General features: G+C 32.2%; 1 protein-coding gene across 1 annotated transcript; it reads left to right on the plus strand.

Moving 5' to 3' along the window:
- The first annotated feature begins 2,542 nt into the window (after positions 1–2,542).
- Positions 2,543–7,109, plus strand: LOC131621845 (uncharacterized). Its single transcript, XM_058892887.1, has 4 exons — positions 2,543–3,204; positions 5,689–5,972; positions 6,096–6,323; positions 6,446–7,109. The coding sequence occupies exons 1-4, from the start codon at positions 2,793–2,795 to the stop codon at positions 6,953–6,955; spliced, it is 1,434 nt and encodes a 477-aa protein (XP_058748870.1). The 5' UTR covers positions 2,543–2,792; the 3' UTR covers positions 6,956–7,109.
- The last annotated feature ends 10,846 nt before the right edge of the window (positions 7,110–17,955 follow it).

Consider the following 17,955-nt stretch of genomic DNA (forward strand, 5'->3'; position numbering starts at 1 on the left):
AAATTAGAGATTAAGATACATGATAACATGTATTAGATCACTCAAAAATTTGTTACTGATATTGTAAGACCTATGGTTCACAACAAGGTTCAAGAAGCCATGGAATTGGAGACCTAACAAGAGTATTTAGGTGACAATTGAGTCATGTCAACTAATTTAGGAGTTCAAGGAACTCATGTCAAGGCATACATTATTATCCATAGTCATTAAGATGGACAATTTTCATATAAAGATTCATATAGATTGGCTAATAAGAATGTGCTCAGTCTGACATTCTATCGCTCTAGGAACAATCTAGCCAAAGGAATAAGTGTCATTCCAATCAAAATAGACTTAGAACAAATGAGAAAATGGTGAGACTAAAATAGAAAAATGTAATATGCTTATTATCTATAATATCTAAAGATCTCTCTTGGTTATGCTAAATGTACTATATATATCTCTGGTGTGAACTGAGTTAGTTCAATGGTAGATTTTAAAAGCCCGTTAGAAGTTACGACTTAACCCATTGGTTTTAGACCAGTGATAGGAGCAATGTCAAACAAAGTGATCGTTAACATACCATAAGAAGTGTGAAAGCTGCAACAGGAAGGATTCCAAAAGTAAATAAGACTAAAAACTTGTGGTAAGTTATAAACTAAGTTGTTCTTACTTAGCAGGATGATATCATAAATACCCTTCTTTTTTAATGTTTCCTTTTCTTTGCTTCCACTATGCTCAACCAAGTTAAGCATAAAGATCTAACAATAAGTTTTTTAGTGTTAGGTGACTTGAAATGACTAGACATAGACTTAAATGCATTGACATTTGTCTTAAGGAAATGAGGTTTAACAGGAGTTTTGAAAGTAATGAAGTGATGCATACGATGATATGAAAAAAAAAGATTCAACATGTGTCAAAAAATTCAAACACGGGAGAGGACCTAGAAATATTAAACTCAGATGTTTGAGTAGGGGTGTCTAATCGGACCTGACCTGTCGAACATACCCGTTTTGTTCGCACTTTTTTGCGAGATAGACCAAAGTTTTAGGCCTGCACCCCTTAAAGTGTTCATCCCTCCCCGTCTAGTTTTTTTGCGGACTTTTACATACAATTTTGTAAATTTTAGACTTAAAAAGTTCAATGTCCGTGCATTCTCAAATATGTCTGTCCCGTTCCATCTTATTTTTGTGTAGACTTTTGCGGAGCGAACTTAAATGAGGAAGACTTGCCCATTTATCACACCTATGTCTCAGGGTGAAAGAGATAAGTACTTGAGATTTCTATAATGCCCATTTTGCTTCATCTTCTTCCACATCAAGTAAGTATCCCAAACCATCTTTCGTGATTTGTTTAAAATTTTGAAATGATATTGAAGATAAGTTTCAAGAAAACATTTTGTTGATAGTAAATGGCATAGAGTTATTAAAGAAAAATTGCAAAATAATGGCTCATAGATGGTTTTGAAATATTTACAACAAAGAAAAGGTTAAGACATGTCAATATAAAATTATACGTTGTTATCAAACAACCTCTCTTAATGATTCATTCTAAAAGGAAAAACATGTTGAGAAATAGTGCACAAATAATTCGTTACCTCAATGCTTTCCAGAGTTACCGATGCAAATACTATCATGACATTTAATGAGACATTTAATAAAGAGAATATCTCAATTCATTCTTGATTTTTTTAGGCATCTATCGCAATTATATTTATGCATTTGCTTTCGGATATACATATCGGAAAGTGTTTTTTGGCCAAAATTTGATTTTTTTGAGAGATACATCTACGAAAGTATTTTAAACTAAAAAAACCTTAAAATAATTTATTATTCCGTAAATGCACCTCCAAAACAAACCAAATTTAAAAAAAAAAAAAAAATTTTAAATTTACATGATGCATAAGAAAGGGATGGGGCATGATGTTCTCTTAATAAAATGCCTTTGAAAGTTTAAGATCAGGTAAGGACCTATCATTATGAGAAACTCTAAAGTTACACTTACACCAATTTTACATAATATTTTCAAATGTCAATTCTTAACCTATGCAATAATTAATATTTTAAGAGTAATTTATTGAATATAAAATATAAAATTATAAATCCGAAGTTAAATTTCTTCAAATTTGTTTAGTATGGCCATCTTCTAAAGAAAATATTTAATACGTTTAGGAACCTTCTAATGCCAAATCTAATAAAATATCAAATTCTTATAGCTAGGTTTAAAAACCTTATGAATGATGAAGGATAGTTAGGAGCACCTGTTGAACATATATAGGCCTTAAAGAAAGTATAAAACCTTTGATGTAGTTTTGTATTTATTATAATATTTCATCATTATTTTTCAGTATAGTAATATATCACAATTCTCCAATAAATCATGCACAACAAACATAACTAAACTATTTTCTTAATTCTTCTTCAAACTTATAAACCTTTTTTTGTCACCTTAGCCATGTAATATTCATCTTCTTTTCTTTTTTCTTTTTTTAAATTATTTCCTCTTTTTTTTTTAGATGTACTATTTTAATAGAAGATGAAATTTCACAGAATGTTCCCACCACTATATAAAAAATCAATATAATAGATTCTTTGACTTCACATTCTTGATCATTTTTCTAGAATACTAATAATTACAGTTATATCAACTAGTTGTTTGATAGTTTCACACACAACACAACACAAACCAATTCCTCTTGTTCTTTCTCCTCCAAAGAAAGAACCAAACATCATACATAACATAACCTACCATGACATGTAACACAACATCATCATCATCATCAACAACCTCAAACTAATCACCCCCTTCCAACCATGATCATGGACAGAACCGACTCACCAACCCGCGACCAAAAAGTCGTATCAATCGAATGCCTAAAAGGAAGCTCCAAAGCCGACGAATGGACCGGCGACATGCTTCAAACCGGCGACATAGTCGAAGAGCTTCGCATCGGAACAAAATCAAACTCCCTCATCCGATTCAACTCACCTTTCAAAAATGGAAAATCCGGAATCCAGAAGATTCTTCAAGAAGCTTTCAAGAAAAAGGAAACATCGATCATGATCCGTGTTCGAAGAGGCTTAGATGAATTTGCGGAGCTTCAAGCGTGTATTGTTCCGAATGATTCCTCCGGGAAGAAACAGTTTGTTCTGAGATCCATCTGTGACCCGAATTATGTTGTCGGGTTTCTGGATCGAACCGAAGTTGAATGCTTTGAGATTCAAGGTAATTAATTGCTTTTCACCAACCTCAACTTATTTTGATTTTGCTTTTTGGATTATTTTTTAAGTTTTTTTTAGCTTTTGCGTTACGTGTTTTAGTTTTTTTCTTACACTTTTTTGAGTGCTTGTGACAATATTGCTTCCCGCTAGATTATTTTGAGAATTTTATTTTTATTTATTTATTTTTAAAAAATAATAAAGTATTAAAATATTATATTTATTATTTCTAGAATTGCGTCATCCTTGTCTACTAGGAGTATTTTATTTTCTTTCTATCACAATTGTTAATTTCAAAACCTAGTATATTTTTATAAAATAATTGGGGTTTTAGATTTCGTTTGAGTTTTTCTTAAAAATATGTTTAACCTTAACTATCGTTAGATTTTATCTGATATATTTTCTTCATAATGTCATTTTCAGTTTATTTATATTATACAATTTTTGAAATAATATCAAATATCTTTTATTAAATATGAGTCGGTAGAAAGCATCTAATATAAAATTTGTATTTGGTTCGATTGACTTCAATTTCACACCATTGTGGTTGCGGTTACGAAATATTGTTCTTGGTGTGTTATCCCTAATTTTGTCTTTTAAAAAGCCTCCGATTTCTCTTTCTAACATTAATATTAATATCAATATTATGATTGATCTCAAATTCTCGTCAATATGATTACGAAGTATTATCTCTTATAGTTGTAAGAATTCTCGCGACTTAATCTTTTAAAAAATACGCCTCGTTGAATTGAGGAGAGTGAATTTTGACCCTTAACCTCTATTCCCATACAATGACAAGAGAGAAATAATATTCATTAAATTTTTTTTTTTAAAAAACTTAAATTCACTTTTGATTCCAATCCTCTCTATTATTAATTCACAATTTTTGTTCTCAATTTCTTACTTCAAAAATAGTCTTTCAATTTTTCTCATCATTGAAATTTGTACTTATTTTTGCTCATGTATTTGGTCATATAATAATCTCAAAATTTATTGTGTGAAATGAGAATGTATTAGAAAGATTTTAAGTTTCACGTTAAAAGAGTTTTAAAAAAGTTTGAAAAAAATTTATATGGACTAACATTTTTAATATGATATCAAAATTTATTGATTGAATTACCAATTACTCATTGTTTATATTCACACACCAAACAAAAAAAAACATTAGATGTGAGAGAGTGTATTAGAAAAGATCTTAAGTCCCATACTAATTAGACAATAACTTTTTAAAAGAAATTATATAAAGTAACATCCCTCACCATATAGAATAATAAAAATTCAAAAGTAGGAAAAATTCGTAAAACTTTAAAAATTGAACAAATATATCATTGAATTTAGTATTAGTAGTACTAAAACAGTGACTCAGGGAAAATAAAGTCCAAAATTGCATTTAATTTCAAGTTTTTAGTAGTATTAGTAAGACTAAAACAGTGACTTAGGGAAAATAAAGTCCAAAATTGCATTTAATTTCAGGTCTTTCTTTGATTAAACCCTAACCTATCATGTGATCGCTACTTAGCATAAATTTCTTCCTACTCTGAATAGAAATGAAAGCCATCACTTTCTTGGTTCTCATGATGTCTTCAACAATTTATTCCACTTTGTTTGAAGTGATTAGCGTTGTTGAATTATAACAACGGGCCACAACTTTTATTTGAGGCAATGACTTTTCATAAAGAGCTACAAACTTTGTTTACAATTCATGCAGCATGTCATGTTGTGTTGTACGTGAAACTTGTGAACTCACATGGGTCCTTTGTTGCACATGAATGATGAAGACATTTTTGTTTTATTTATTATTATCATCCCCTTTTACTACGGATCCAGGACCACATGTGTTTTTTCAAGCTTTCTATAGATTATTTTATGACAAGATTCTATAGAAGTTTCTTATGAGTTATGAACTTGAGTTTCCAATCACCATCATTACAAACCGAGAAGGATGACAAGATGTTGAGACACAACAATTACGGTTTGGCGAAGGCCATTTTCTCTCGAATAGACTTGCCTAACAAAATATCATGTAAAAAAACTTCGTATATATAGTATTATTTTTTCGTTTTAGTAATAACATCTTACGATTTTTGTTACATCGTATGTTTTACGATCTTGCTACCCCTCCCGATCTTTCAAAAATTATTGGATAGAGTCTTCCGATCTTAGTTACGTACAATATTATGTCTTACAATCCTACTATCCCTTCTCAATCTTATGAGTCAAACTAAGAGTTGTAAACTAAGATAACAGATGAAATTGAGCTTTAAATTATGAGTTATTTGAAGTAACTTATCAAAAAAATACTATGAGCTAAACGAAAAACTATAAGTTCGTGATGAAATGACCACCACCGATGATTTTTAGTCATATGAACTAATGAGCTAGTTTATAATCGATTTTATTCTTGAATAACTTGAACATGCCACCTGATTCCAATTTTGGAAGACTATCTTTTTATCTGACGAGTAATCTATAACCGTACCGTAATTTTCAGGTTCAAGGAGCAGTAGGATGGTAAATGCACTAACGAGGACGAAACTACAGGACGGATATGTTTCTTATCCATGGGAGAGGAGGATGCAGGAGATGCTAACAGTTCCAAATTCAAGCAATTTTCTTTCCATATTACTCCTACCAAAAGCTTCCGATAGAGTAGCATCGCGCTACAATGATCTGGAAGATACCCTAGCAAGAGCAAATGCTTGGATCAATGCAGGTCAAGCTTCAGGTGTCCCTATCGTCTTCATGAATATTCAAACCGAGTCGCTACTCACTAAGGTAAATGATCACACAATTTTCGATTTTATCAGTCTCTATCGTGAAACGTTCAAAGAAGTTTGAGAAGCAGTTCATGATTCAAATTCTAACATTGCGGAGTTTTCATTTTTTTTCGTGTGGCAGATATCTGGGGAGACAGCTTCTTCCACTGTGAATGCAGGCTCTCTTGCTGACTTATCTAACCTAGCAAATGCAAGTCTTTACGGCTTTGAGGATTACCACGGAATAGACATAGGCGTTGTTCGAGCCGTGCGGTTATGGTATGCTCCTGTCGGAGGAGAGCTTTCTATGGAGATTAAACTAAAAGAAGAGGACTCAAAACTCGGATTCGCCATTAGCCGTACAGAAGAGGTTTCTTTCCCTTTTTCTCTTTATTTGATTATGACTCGTCTTTAACCGCACTCGTTGAGATATCAAAAACCATGATGTCGCGGCTTAGATCGACTAACATGCCTTTTTATTATTATGTACAGGGATTTATATTCATTTCATCGGTGATTAATCAAGAAAACGTACCTGCTACGCGTTCGGGGCTAAGCAGTCTATATAAACTAGCAACTGATACTTGTAGATTATTGGTAGTTTCAAGAGTGTCAAACCAAAAAGTACTTCCATGGATGGTATCTTCAACAGGAGCGATTCGATGTTACGACACAGTTTCCTTAAGCCAGAAGCTATCTTTGCACAGACACACTAGAGTTCCAATTCTCCTTCATGTCTTCCTTTGGGACAGATCGTTGGTTAATTCGAGCGGTGGAAGCAATAGATTCAGAGCTTTATCTCCGCCTGTGATGCAACCATTACCATCCGATGTTCAAATTGGTCGCTTTTCGAACGAAACTCATACACTTCCATTGCCTCCAGAAGCTTCTGATCCAACTGATATGACTAGTGAAGTTTCGCACTCGAGGCTCGAGAGAGACACAGCTGGTGAAGCCTCTTTCAGATTTCATGACTTCTCTTTATCTAGCAATTGGGTATGATATAAATTATACATATTTGGAGATTATGATTTTGTTTGTTATTGTAATGTACATAAATACAAACTATATACATTACATTGGACTTGTAGAACAATGAAGCAATGCATATAGAGTTGGTTATATATACTTAGAAAAAAATGACCTTTATTTTGTCTGCTCTGTAGTTTTTGATCTTGATAATGTACTCTATTGTGCTAAGTAGTAAGAAATTTATTTAGTAGTTGACTAGTTTTTAAGAGAGTAGAATTGGAATGAATAAATGTAATTTGTTGTCTATGTGAGGTTGGAATTTTATATTCCTATAATTATATGGTCCCATTTTATCTTATAAAGATAATGATATTACTTGTTTATTATTAAGGATATGTTGCCAATCTTAAGAAGCTTACTTTTTATATATTTAAAATGTTGCCAATCTTAAGAAGCTTACTTTTTATTATTCAAAAACTGATTCAATTTTTCATTTGAATTCAAAGAAAGTTGGAGCCTATAGAGTTTTTTTTAACAATCTATAATTGTTCTAGCTAGTATTATAGATATTCCATACATGAACACAAACTAAGTGAAAGGTTGATGATAACCGCCGCAGTGAGGTTTCAGTGGTGACAATTCTTCAATAATAAGAAGAGATACGTGCAAAAAGTTAGAATTCCAATGTTTAGGTCACGAAGCTAGGATTCTAGAGTTTAATGATATGCCACCAAAGCTAGAAAGTTACTCAACACTACTAAGGATCCATACAAACACGTCAAACATGTGGACAACAAATTGAATTATTAGCATGTCCAAGGAGCTCTCTAATGCAAATCTTTTGTACTAACTTTTCTTAAGGGAGATGCTATGACATTCTTAAAAATCCTCCCCTGACAGAAGCGTTGATTCTTGGAAGGAAGTGTGTGACTCATTCACCACTCAATTTACCAATTGAAAGTGGCAACCTACAATTATGGTCGTACTCACAGGATCATACAGAAGAAGAAAAAGACCACGTGGGAGTGCATCAATCTAATTTACCAGGGTAACAGTGGAAGTAAGAGGCACAAATGATGAATTAAAATGTTGGATATTCAAAAAGGGTCTGAGGTCAGACTGCATGTTCCGAGAAAAAAATAGGGCTAGAAGGAGCTTGCAGCTTGAGTAATATAAAGAATAAGCCCCGACCCTATATCAACTACGAAGAAGAATTCCTAGCCTAATAGAAGACCCAAGGAGCGAGAAATCCCATATATGGTCGAGCTCTAGAAAAAGATAGTAATCGTCACAGAGATGAATGAGAGAAATGAACCTGATCCATATTTTCTACACACTTATTTAAACACATTGAGGGAGAAAATCAGACGAGAATGCACAAACACTGAGTTTAAAGAAGTCGAGATCAATAACCCCAATCCAATTAAAGAATAAGCCATGACAAATAAGATGAACTAGTGACGTTTCAACTAAAGTCACAACTGCAACACTAATGAATGTATGCACTTGAAAATGTGATTGAAGAGTTGGTCAAAAAGGAATGATTCACTGGGTATATTCGGGAAGGAGGTCAAAGAGATGATTAGAACCTAAAAAAAAGATCAAATGGAGCAGGGTCACTCACCAAAGAAGAAATGGTCCTCTCGCCTAGAGAAGGCTTCCCCCTATAAAATGATCGAGGATGCAAGCGAAGCCAAGGGGAAGAAAACGCATTCCAAAAACTAATTTGAGATCAAAGATTATATAACAAAGTAGGAAGGAAGGTAGTCTTCCTGATACTCGGTCAGAGATAACTCCAAATCCTTCACCCTTATACTGAACGATTCCAATTTTTGGTTCGTTCTACAAGAGAGGCCTTCGTTGAAGATAACATCGACCTAGCAGATGTTAGAGTTTCAACTTTATCCATTGCCTCTTGCACAAGAGATTGCACCCTCTTAACCAATATGTGATGATATCCAAACGAGCCATCCTGATAAGCCCCTCTATATATTGGTCTCGCTAGGTGGTAAGAGCGCTGACACATTTCTAAATCACTTATTTTTCCTTCTAAATATAGTTAGAGAAGAAAGCATCTCCCCTTTATGCAGCACCAAATGCCAAAACTGTTGACACCTAGTGAGTTTGATACACCAATTCTGTTAGAACAAGAAATGTTCTGATCAATATTCTTAGTTTTGATGATAACATTATGTATGAATTTTGTATAAGACAATGTGGTACTCTAATCCTTTAAGTTTTCCATTTCAGGAAATATATAAAGAGTATGCACAAATCAGCGCTCAGAAGCAACTGACCCAGAAAGTTTTGGATGGCTTCATCAAAACATGCTTTGGCAAGACATCAGAAGATGGTCATGTACAATCAGAACATGAACTGTAAAGCATCAGAAGAATGGAAGTCGGAAGTACAAGCTCTGAAGTTCTGATGGTATTACGCTCAAAGCTCTTCAAAGTCAGAAGACAGAAGATGCTTTGCACCAAAGCTGATGACTCTGATATTCAAACGTTGTTATCTACAAAATCTGAGTCCAGAAGAAAGTACAAGATGAAAGGCTGAAACGTCAAATCTCTGACTGACAAAAGGAACGTTAGAAGCTACAAAAGGCAAAGTCAATAAAAGCAGCAAAAGCATGGCTCGAGGTAGTTGACAAAAGTGTGAAATATTAAATGCAGCGTTGTACTATTCACACAAAGCATTAAATGCTCCCAACGGTCATTTCCTCCCAACGGTCAAATTCAAAAGCTAAAGAACTTCATCTTCAACCTCACATCTTTGTAATATCTTAGTGAGTGTTAAGAATAGAACTTAAGAGAAATATCACAGTTGTGATTACAACTTTATTAGAAGCAATTTAAACTCTTGTAAACATTTATTTTACATTGATTGTAAAAGGATTCCTAGAGTGATCAAGTTGTGATCTGTAGACTCTAGAAGACTTAGAGGGTATCTAAGTGGAAAACCATTGTAATCAGTTGGATTAGTGGATTAAATCCTTAGTTGAGGTAAATCACCTTGTCAGGGGTGGACTGAAGTAGTTTGGTTAACAACGAACCAGGATAAAAATAATTGTGTTCATTGTTTTTATCTTTCAAGTTTTTGAGTTACACTTATTCAATCCCCCCCTTTCTAAGTGTTTTTCTATCCTTCAAATTAATCCAATTCTTCTCCAGAAACAACCTCATTCTTGCATGAAAAATACATGTAATACTCTTAAAAAAATAGAATATTGAAACTCTTTAGCCTTCCATGGACCGGGACGAACCAGAAGTGAATGTGATAATACAATCGTGTTTGGAGTTAGGCATACACTTGGACCAGGACTTCATATGTTTTACTTGAGTGTCAGATGTTAGGCAGAAGACCCTTCCCCATTGGACACCTTGACAATAGGCCTAGTGACAAGACTCAATCCAGAGAATCCTAAATTACCACTTGGATATGGACAGGAAGGTTGACCACAGTCGGACCGGTAAAAGACCTCATACTCAGGAGAGCGGAGAGTGGTCACATGTAACACTCGAGGTCGAAGAAGGCGAGGAATGGTCCCCGAAGTCACATCAGAATGAGAGGGATCACAAGGTTATGCAAGGAAGGGACTGCATGGTTGAAGAAAAACTTATAAGGATTAATTGGTACTACCTATAGCAACAAGATGCATTTTCTTTTTTGTACCCTAACAAATAAGAACTTCATAGTTAAGGAGGTTTGACTTAGAGTAGTTTTTGGATGGGTGACCTTTTGTGAACTCCGTAGTAAGGATAAAGCATGCTGAAAAGTTATGTGTTGGTTTGTGAGTTCAGTCGGTAATCCTGAAAGCAGTTTTGGGGTTTACAAATGGTATTAGAGCAGACCTCTCCCAAGCGGAAGTTGGTGGGCATGTAACACTCGAGGCCAAAAAGGGAGGAGAGTGGTTACATGTAACACCCGAGGCCGAAGAGGGCGAGGAAGGTCTCCAAATTCACATCGGGATGAGAAGGATCCCGAGGTTATGCAGGAAAGGGACTACATGGTTGAAGGAAGACTTATAAGGATTGATTGGTACTACCTATAGCAACAAGATGCATCTTCTTCTTGGTAGCCTAACAAATAAGAACTCCATAGTTAGGAGGCTTGACTCAGAGTAATATTTGGATGAGTGACCTTCTGAGTAGTTTCCCGAAAAGCGTGTGAGTAAGGACAAAGCATATTAAAAAGACACGTGTAGGTTTGTTGGGTCAGTCGGTAATTGTGAAAGCACTCAGGGGTTTTACACAAATCCTAGGTATCTTCTTCATATGAAGCATTGTGTTATGGCATTTCCTATTATCTCTAAATTAGAGACTTATTAAGACAAAGAAATAATAATCGATTAAGAAACACCAAAGAAAAGAGGAAGTCTCTCGTGTTACCCACCAAAGATGACATGTTTGTCCTTTTCCATAGTAGCTTTCACTGACATGTGCATCTCTATGTACACTTCTTTTTGCTTCCTTGGTGTCGCCCTAAAGGAACAACACTATCAACATAGCCTAAATTTTCAAATAAGGATACCAATTTCCTCTTCATATAAATGTATTATTGAGATAGGTCGCCCAATTTATAGACATAAGATCCAACATCAGCAAGGAAATTATTGTGCCGTCAAAACTTTGAGAATTTGTCTGAATATTAATAAGGCGATTCAAATCCTATGTTGCATATGTTAGCATAAGCCACCTTAGCAAGGGGCTAACCATGTAGTACCGATACTTGAAGTTCTTCATTCTATCTTAATAAACTTAAAATATCTTGGTACTCTGCCTAAGAAAGGCCAGACCTTGACCCTGAGCCAAATCAGTAAAACTCAGTAAGACCTTGTCATGACAACACGCCTTTTTTGTATTCACATCAACATTGGAAGACTTTCATATAAGCCCAACTTTTAGGGTGCGGCTAGGAAGGAGCAATTACCTAATGATTCAGAACGCCACCGCAAAATCATTAAAAGTGAGGTGGAATCTTATAAAAACAAGCATTCTTGGAAAGGGATAACACACCCTCCATACTATCTATATATCCTTTTATCCCATTCGAAAGGAAGTATTCCCCAGTACGAGGAAGGACTCGCTTCAATAAATGCATGATCCTTACCATCTTCACCAACAAAGGTAAAAATGACATCTAGTGTTTCTTGGTGCACCCACATGACATAGTTATCTCTTGTCGCCTTTTGGGCTTTGAGTTGAGAGTCATCCATTTCAATTGAAGTTGTTCACACATAAAACAATGAATGTAAGTTGGAGCACATGGTTGATAGAAAGACAAACTTAGCACTTCCATCAAAGTTCACCTACGGCGAAAAAAATCACCAAGGTACAAAATAGAAAAGACTTAAAACCCATAACTCTCTTCTCCAAAAATCTAAATAAAGCCTTCAAGCATGAAAAGAAAAGAAAAGTGTAGATTTAGTTGTCACCTTGAAAAATATGAACTAAATAACCCATGTGACATATGTTTCTCCCAAAGAAGTGGCACAAGTACGTCAGAAGTAATGGATGAAGAAAGAAGATTGGGGAAGACAAAGGTGGTTGTAGCCGCTAAAAAAGAGGAACATGATAACCCATAATCCTTATTTTCCTCCAAAGGAAGATGAATTGTGTGATCCACGACAGTGGGAGGCATGATCCGCACCACTAACAATTGAGATATCATTGCACACTCTTCCAGAGCACTCAAATGTCATAGTACTAGGAGGAATAATTATCAACAGACTTAGGAACACGTGTTGAATTTTTCCTGCAAAACGTTACTAATTATGAGGAGAAAATTTAATGCGCCCCTTTCCAAAGGAATCAACATCCAATGAAGACTCTTTATCTTCTTCTACTAGAGTTTAGGTTGAAGACGAACCCAACAATGCCCTCGGTCTACAACGTAGAGACAGGGGCATGAGGGACAAATGCTATGGACCGTTCACAAGGCCCATGAAAAATAACCTATGACAAATGATTAAGAATAAGGTGTTGGAGGGCTAACCTTACAGGTCTACCCCATTTCCACCATACCAGAAGTCTGATCCACCACACTTGAAGTCTGAATCAAGGTGTTTGAGCTTTATTTTGTTGTCTCATTATCTAATTCCGATTCATTCCAAAATATAACATTAGCCATATGAAATTAAACCATACAAGAACTAAAAATAAAGTTAAACAATAAAGTCAAGAACATCTATTTGTAGATGAATTTTAATAGTAAACTATATAACCTGTTCTTTTCAATATTAATGTTTTATTTTAATATAATGCAATTTAAATTCTCTGATTCTTTTCAATTAATTCACCTAAGAAGAACCTATGGTTTCTCTTGTTAGCGGCACAACAATCAAATGATAGGAAGAACCTATTGTTCTTATTTTATTACTGAATGAGTTTCCTACTAGGGATGGTTGGCTAGGAGACGAGTTATAAATGGAAGGAACAACTTAGTTTTCCTTATTTTTTTTCAGTGATTAAGAATTAGCCATTCATCTCTTCTTTCAATTCTATGTTGCATCTCAAGTTTGGATGAAGATTCATGGTTAGTTAGGCATCTCCGTAAAGGTTGAAGCAGATTCATTCATAGTCCATTTGAGGAATTTTTTCCATAAACTTAAAGATAGTTTGATGAAGAAGTATCAATGCTTGATCTGGTTGGTTGTTTATTGGTCACTTTGCCTTTGCAGGAATGATAAGTTGTTCAATGGAGACCTTAAGAGTGTGAACAAAGTGATGAGGTTGATCAAGACTTTGGCTTGGGATTGGTTTGTTGCGAAGCATTGAAGTCAACCTGTCATTGGCTGGTTAAAGTGGTGTTCCAATCCTTTGGCATGCATCCCATAACTTTATTTGTTTCTTTTTTGCTCTTGTAATTTATTTGTTTTTTTTTTATAGTTGCATCTTGATTTTGTGTGTTAGTTAGGTATGCTTACTGTTATTTGGTTTATTGTAGTTTTTTATTGTATTTTGGTGGAGTACCTCTCTTGCTCTCTATCAGATACTTATGCTCTCAATCAGATACTTAATTGCTTATAAATAGAAATTAGAGATATAAAGAGAAAGAATATTAATTATTTCAAATTAAAAATTATATATGTCGTATGGTAAATTATTTATCAAAACTGATCAATACCCTTTGTTAAAGGTTAAAATGTATCTTTATTAATAAATGATTTATTTATAAATACAATTTGGTTTGAGTCGCCGAACATTTTCGAGAATGTTATTTGATCTAAGTGGTCCTATTCTGGGTCTCATGGTAGGAAGCATAAGTTCCACGCACAAAGTTAAATCAGGTTAAGCCCAATTAAAATATCCAACCTATAAAGTCTCCATAAGAAATTTAAGGTTCATTTATTTGTTTATCTTAATTTTTTTACTTATGTTGAAATCGGTAACTGAATATGACATTGAAGAACTAACTCCAAGGTCCTACACTATCAAAATAATCTTATAATTCGGTCGGTTATATATATATATATATATATATATATATATATATATATATATATATATATATATATATATATATATATATATATATATATATATATATATATATATATATATATATATATATATATATATATATATAACCGATATATATATATATCGGTTATATATATATATATATATATATATATATATATATATATATATATATATATATATATATATATATATATATATATATATATATATATATATCGGTTATATATATATATATATATATATATATATATATATCGGTTATATATATATATATATATATATATATATATATATATATATATATATATATATATTCTTGGTCCTTATAAATATTTTAAGTTTAATTTTTAGTTCTTATTAAAAAAAAATATTTTTGTCCCTACAAATTTTTTATGCATACAGTTTTAGTCACTCATATTTTTAATAGGAGAAGAATTAAATATAAATTTTTTTAATTTCAAAATATAATGATAAAAGTAATAAAATTTTGGTTTAACTACAGTTTTGATCCCTCTATTTTCTCTGATTCAAAAAATTAGTCCCCTATTTTAAATTTAAACAGTTTTGGTCTCCTTTCATATTTTTTCACTTAAAATTATTGATAATTTCACCTTTTAAATGATAAATTACTTGTAAAACATGACAAATCCTCGTAGATAAACATATTATTGAACTTTGTAGATAAAATATAAGTTAAAATATAAAAAATTTCATCGATTTTCTTTGAAAAACCATGAAAGAGGGACTAAAACTGTTTAAATTTAAAATAGGGGACCAAAACTGTTTGAATTTAAATTAGGGGGACTAATTTCGTGAATCACACAAAATATGGGGACCAAAACTGTAATTTAGCCTAAATTTTTCTACTTAAAAAATCAAATTTTAAGTTCTTTTTTAAGAAACTTTTTAAAACGTTCTAAACATGTCTGCAAGATAATCATTCAAAAATACACATTATTTAGTAGAAACTAAAATTAGGTGGATAATAATTTTATAGATACCAAAACATGCCACTTTTTTAATAGGGACCAAAAATAAAATTTAATATTTTATAGAATCCAAATTTAAAAAATATTAATCTTTGTGAGTGATATATACTCAAATACGTTTTGTAATTATCCAAATTATCCAAATTTTATGTCTAAACTATTATAATTAACTTCTATTATTATTATTATTATTATTATTATTATTATTATTATTATATATATTATTTTAGTAGAATCCAAATTTTATATATATATATATATATATATATATATATATATATATATATATATATATATATATATATATATATATATATATATATATATATATATATATATATATATATATATAGAATCCAAATTTAAAAAAAAATATTAATCTTTGTGAGTGATATATACTCAAATACGTTTTGTAATTATCCAAATTTTATGTCTAAACTATTATAATTAACTTCTATTATTATTATTATTATTATTATTATTATTATTATTATTATTATTATTATTATTATTATTATTATTATTATTATTATTATTATAATATTTGGTTAATGTTGAAGCAGACTCATTTACCTACCACCTCGGTATTAGTAGTTTGAAAGAGGACTATATTCTCTCCATAGTAAAGGTAGAACACAAAAACATAAAAACTTGAGAGGAAAGGAGAGTGGTCCAGTGATAATAGTGAGATTGAGAGAATAGAAAGGGGAAATTTTATGGCAACACATGAGGAGTAAGTAGAAGATAAAACTAGAGAGAGTCTATCAGAGGAAGATAGTAAATAAGAAATAAAGGATATTTCTAAAAGTTTTTTCTTTTGTAATTCTCTAAATCATTGAGAGCGCTCTAGAATATGTGTGAGGAGAAATTGGAAAATTAAAGATAACTGAAATTTGAGGGAATGAAATCTTGGGCTCATCATCTCACTCATGAACACTTCAAAGTAATGTAGAAAACCTATCTAAAAGTCTCACTAGTTCAATGTGTTATGGATGTTTTAAGTTTCACTTGTGCATTTCATTCATCCCTCTTTGCAGGTAAGGGTATTGTGAAGAAAATTTATAAAATGAGAATTTGAGAAAATATAGCTATAAAATAGATAGTGGGTGTTTGATTTATATAGCTATAAAATAGATAATGGGTGTTTGATTTTATTCAAGAGTTTTGTGTGATTGGATTGGGTTTTTCATGCATGAAGTTTTGGTATTGGATCTTAGTTCATGGAAAATTGATGTAGTTGGTTTGAGGTGACATTGATGTGAATCATAAAAAATATATTGTTTTTGTTTATTTTGTATCATTGTTGTTAACTTCGTGAATCTAATAAGTGGTTAGACATGAATGTTGAGAATTTGTATGGTTATAAGGAACTGTTGGTAACGGGGATGTGTATCGTAGGATTTTAATGTTGTATTCATGATGTTGTTATTATTGTTGTTGTTGATGGTTGAATATGTGTTGCTTAGTGTTGTCAGGTTTTTTATTTATAAAAGGTTTTTTTTTTTTTAAAAAATCATATCAATTAACAGAAACCTGCGACCTAACTTATACAAGTCAAGGTTAGACCAGATTTTTTTTTAAATAAAAAAGGTTTAGACTTTTTTATAAGTCTATTTAGTTAAATCGGTTAGACCACGAGTGATAAAAATGTCTTTAAATCTATCAGTCTGACCTATTTTATTAAATATGAATTAATTATTATTTTTTTATATTGTATTTTATAATTTATATTGAAATGCAAAAATAAAGTTTAATTATCTTGAACAACATGTGAAAATAAGTTGAAAAAACTTTATGAATAATGTCATAAGTTGTTTTCATAAGTGTTAGTGCACAAGGTGATGAAATGAAAGCAAAAGGAAAATTATATTCTTCGTAAATGACTGCTACAAAAGACTATGAAATGATTAAGTTTAAATGCAGCTACAACTAGTCTATTTATACACAGAAAACTAGGGTTGCCACGTAGGCCATAACAAAAGTAAACTTAATAACTAAGTAAGCAAAATAAACTAGAACCTAATAGCTAAGCATAACAAACACGAATTCCAGAACCTAAACACATTTTTGGAACGCAACATCAGAAGCTTCTGCTTCTGAGCAACACTACTTATGAGTAATCACCTCAGGAGCTTCTGATTCTAACAACAACTTCTGGATATGAATTACTTCTAACAACATCCCTTAATTCATATTCAGCTTACCAAAACTATAACCCCAATTCCATCCCTCAAATGGATAAAGTGTTCAGTCTTGACATCCTTCGTCAGAACATCGTCAGAACTCTATTCAGAAAAACAAATTTCTCCTTTAGAATCCATCTGACCCTCATGGCTTTCTTCTCCTTTGGAAGCTCAGTTAACTCCCAAGTCTTTTATCTCTCTGTAGGCTCAAGTTCTTCTTTCATGGTATTTAGCCATACTTTCTTCTTGAGAGCTTCTTCAATACACACTTGTTCAAAATCTACTTTTGATTCTAGAACCGTGTCTCCTTCTAAACTTTCTTCAAAAGTTCGACTACCACAAGAAGCTACACCTTTGTTAACTTCTGGACC

This window comes from Vicia villosa, unplaced genomic scaffold, assembly GCF_029867415.1.
Source record: "Vicia villosa cultivar HV-30 ecotype Madison, WI unplaced genomic scaffold, Vvil1.0 ctg.000011F_1_1, whole genome shotgun sequence".
Classification (NCBI taxonomy): Eukaryota; Viridiplantae; Streptophyta; class Magnoliopsida; order Fabales; family Fabaceae; genus Vicia; species Vicia villosa.

Bases quoted from the DNA above. Each gene is read 5' to 3' on its own strand.
- LOC131621845 (XM_058892887.1), top strand. From the start codon at position 2,793: ATGATCATGGACAGAACCGACTCACCAACCCGCGACCAAAAAGTCGTA. The intron at 3,205-5,688 runs GTAATTAATTGC...CGTAATTTTCAG, and splicing joins TGAATGCTTTGAGATTCAAG to GTTCAAGGAGCAGTAGGATG. The intron at 5,973-6,095 runs GTAAATGATCAC...TTCGTGTGGCAG, and splicing joins CCGAGTCGCTACTCACTAAG to ATATCTGGGGAGACAGCTTC.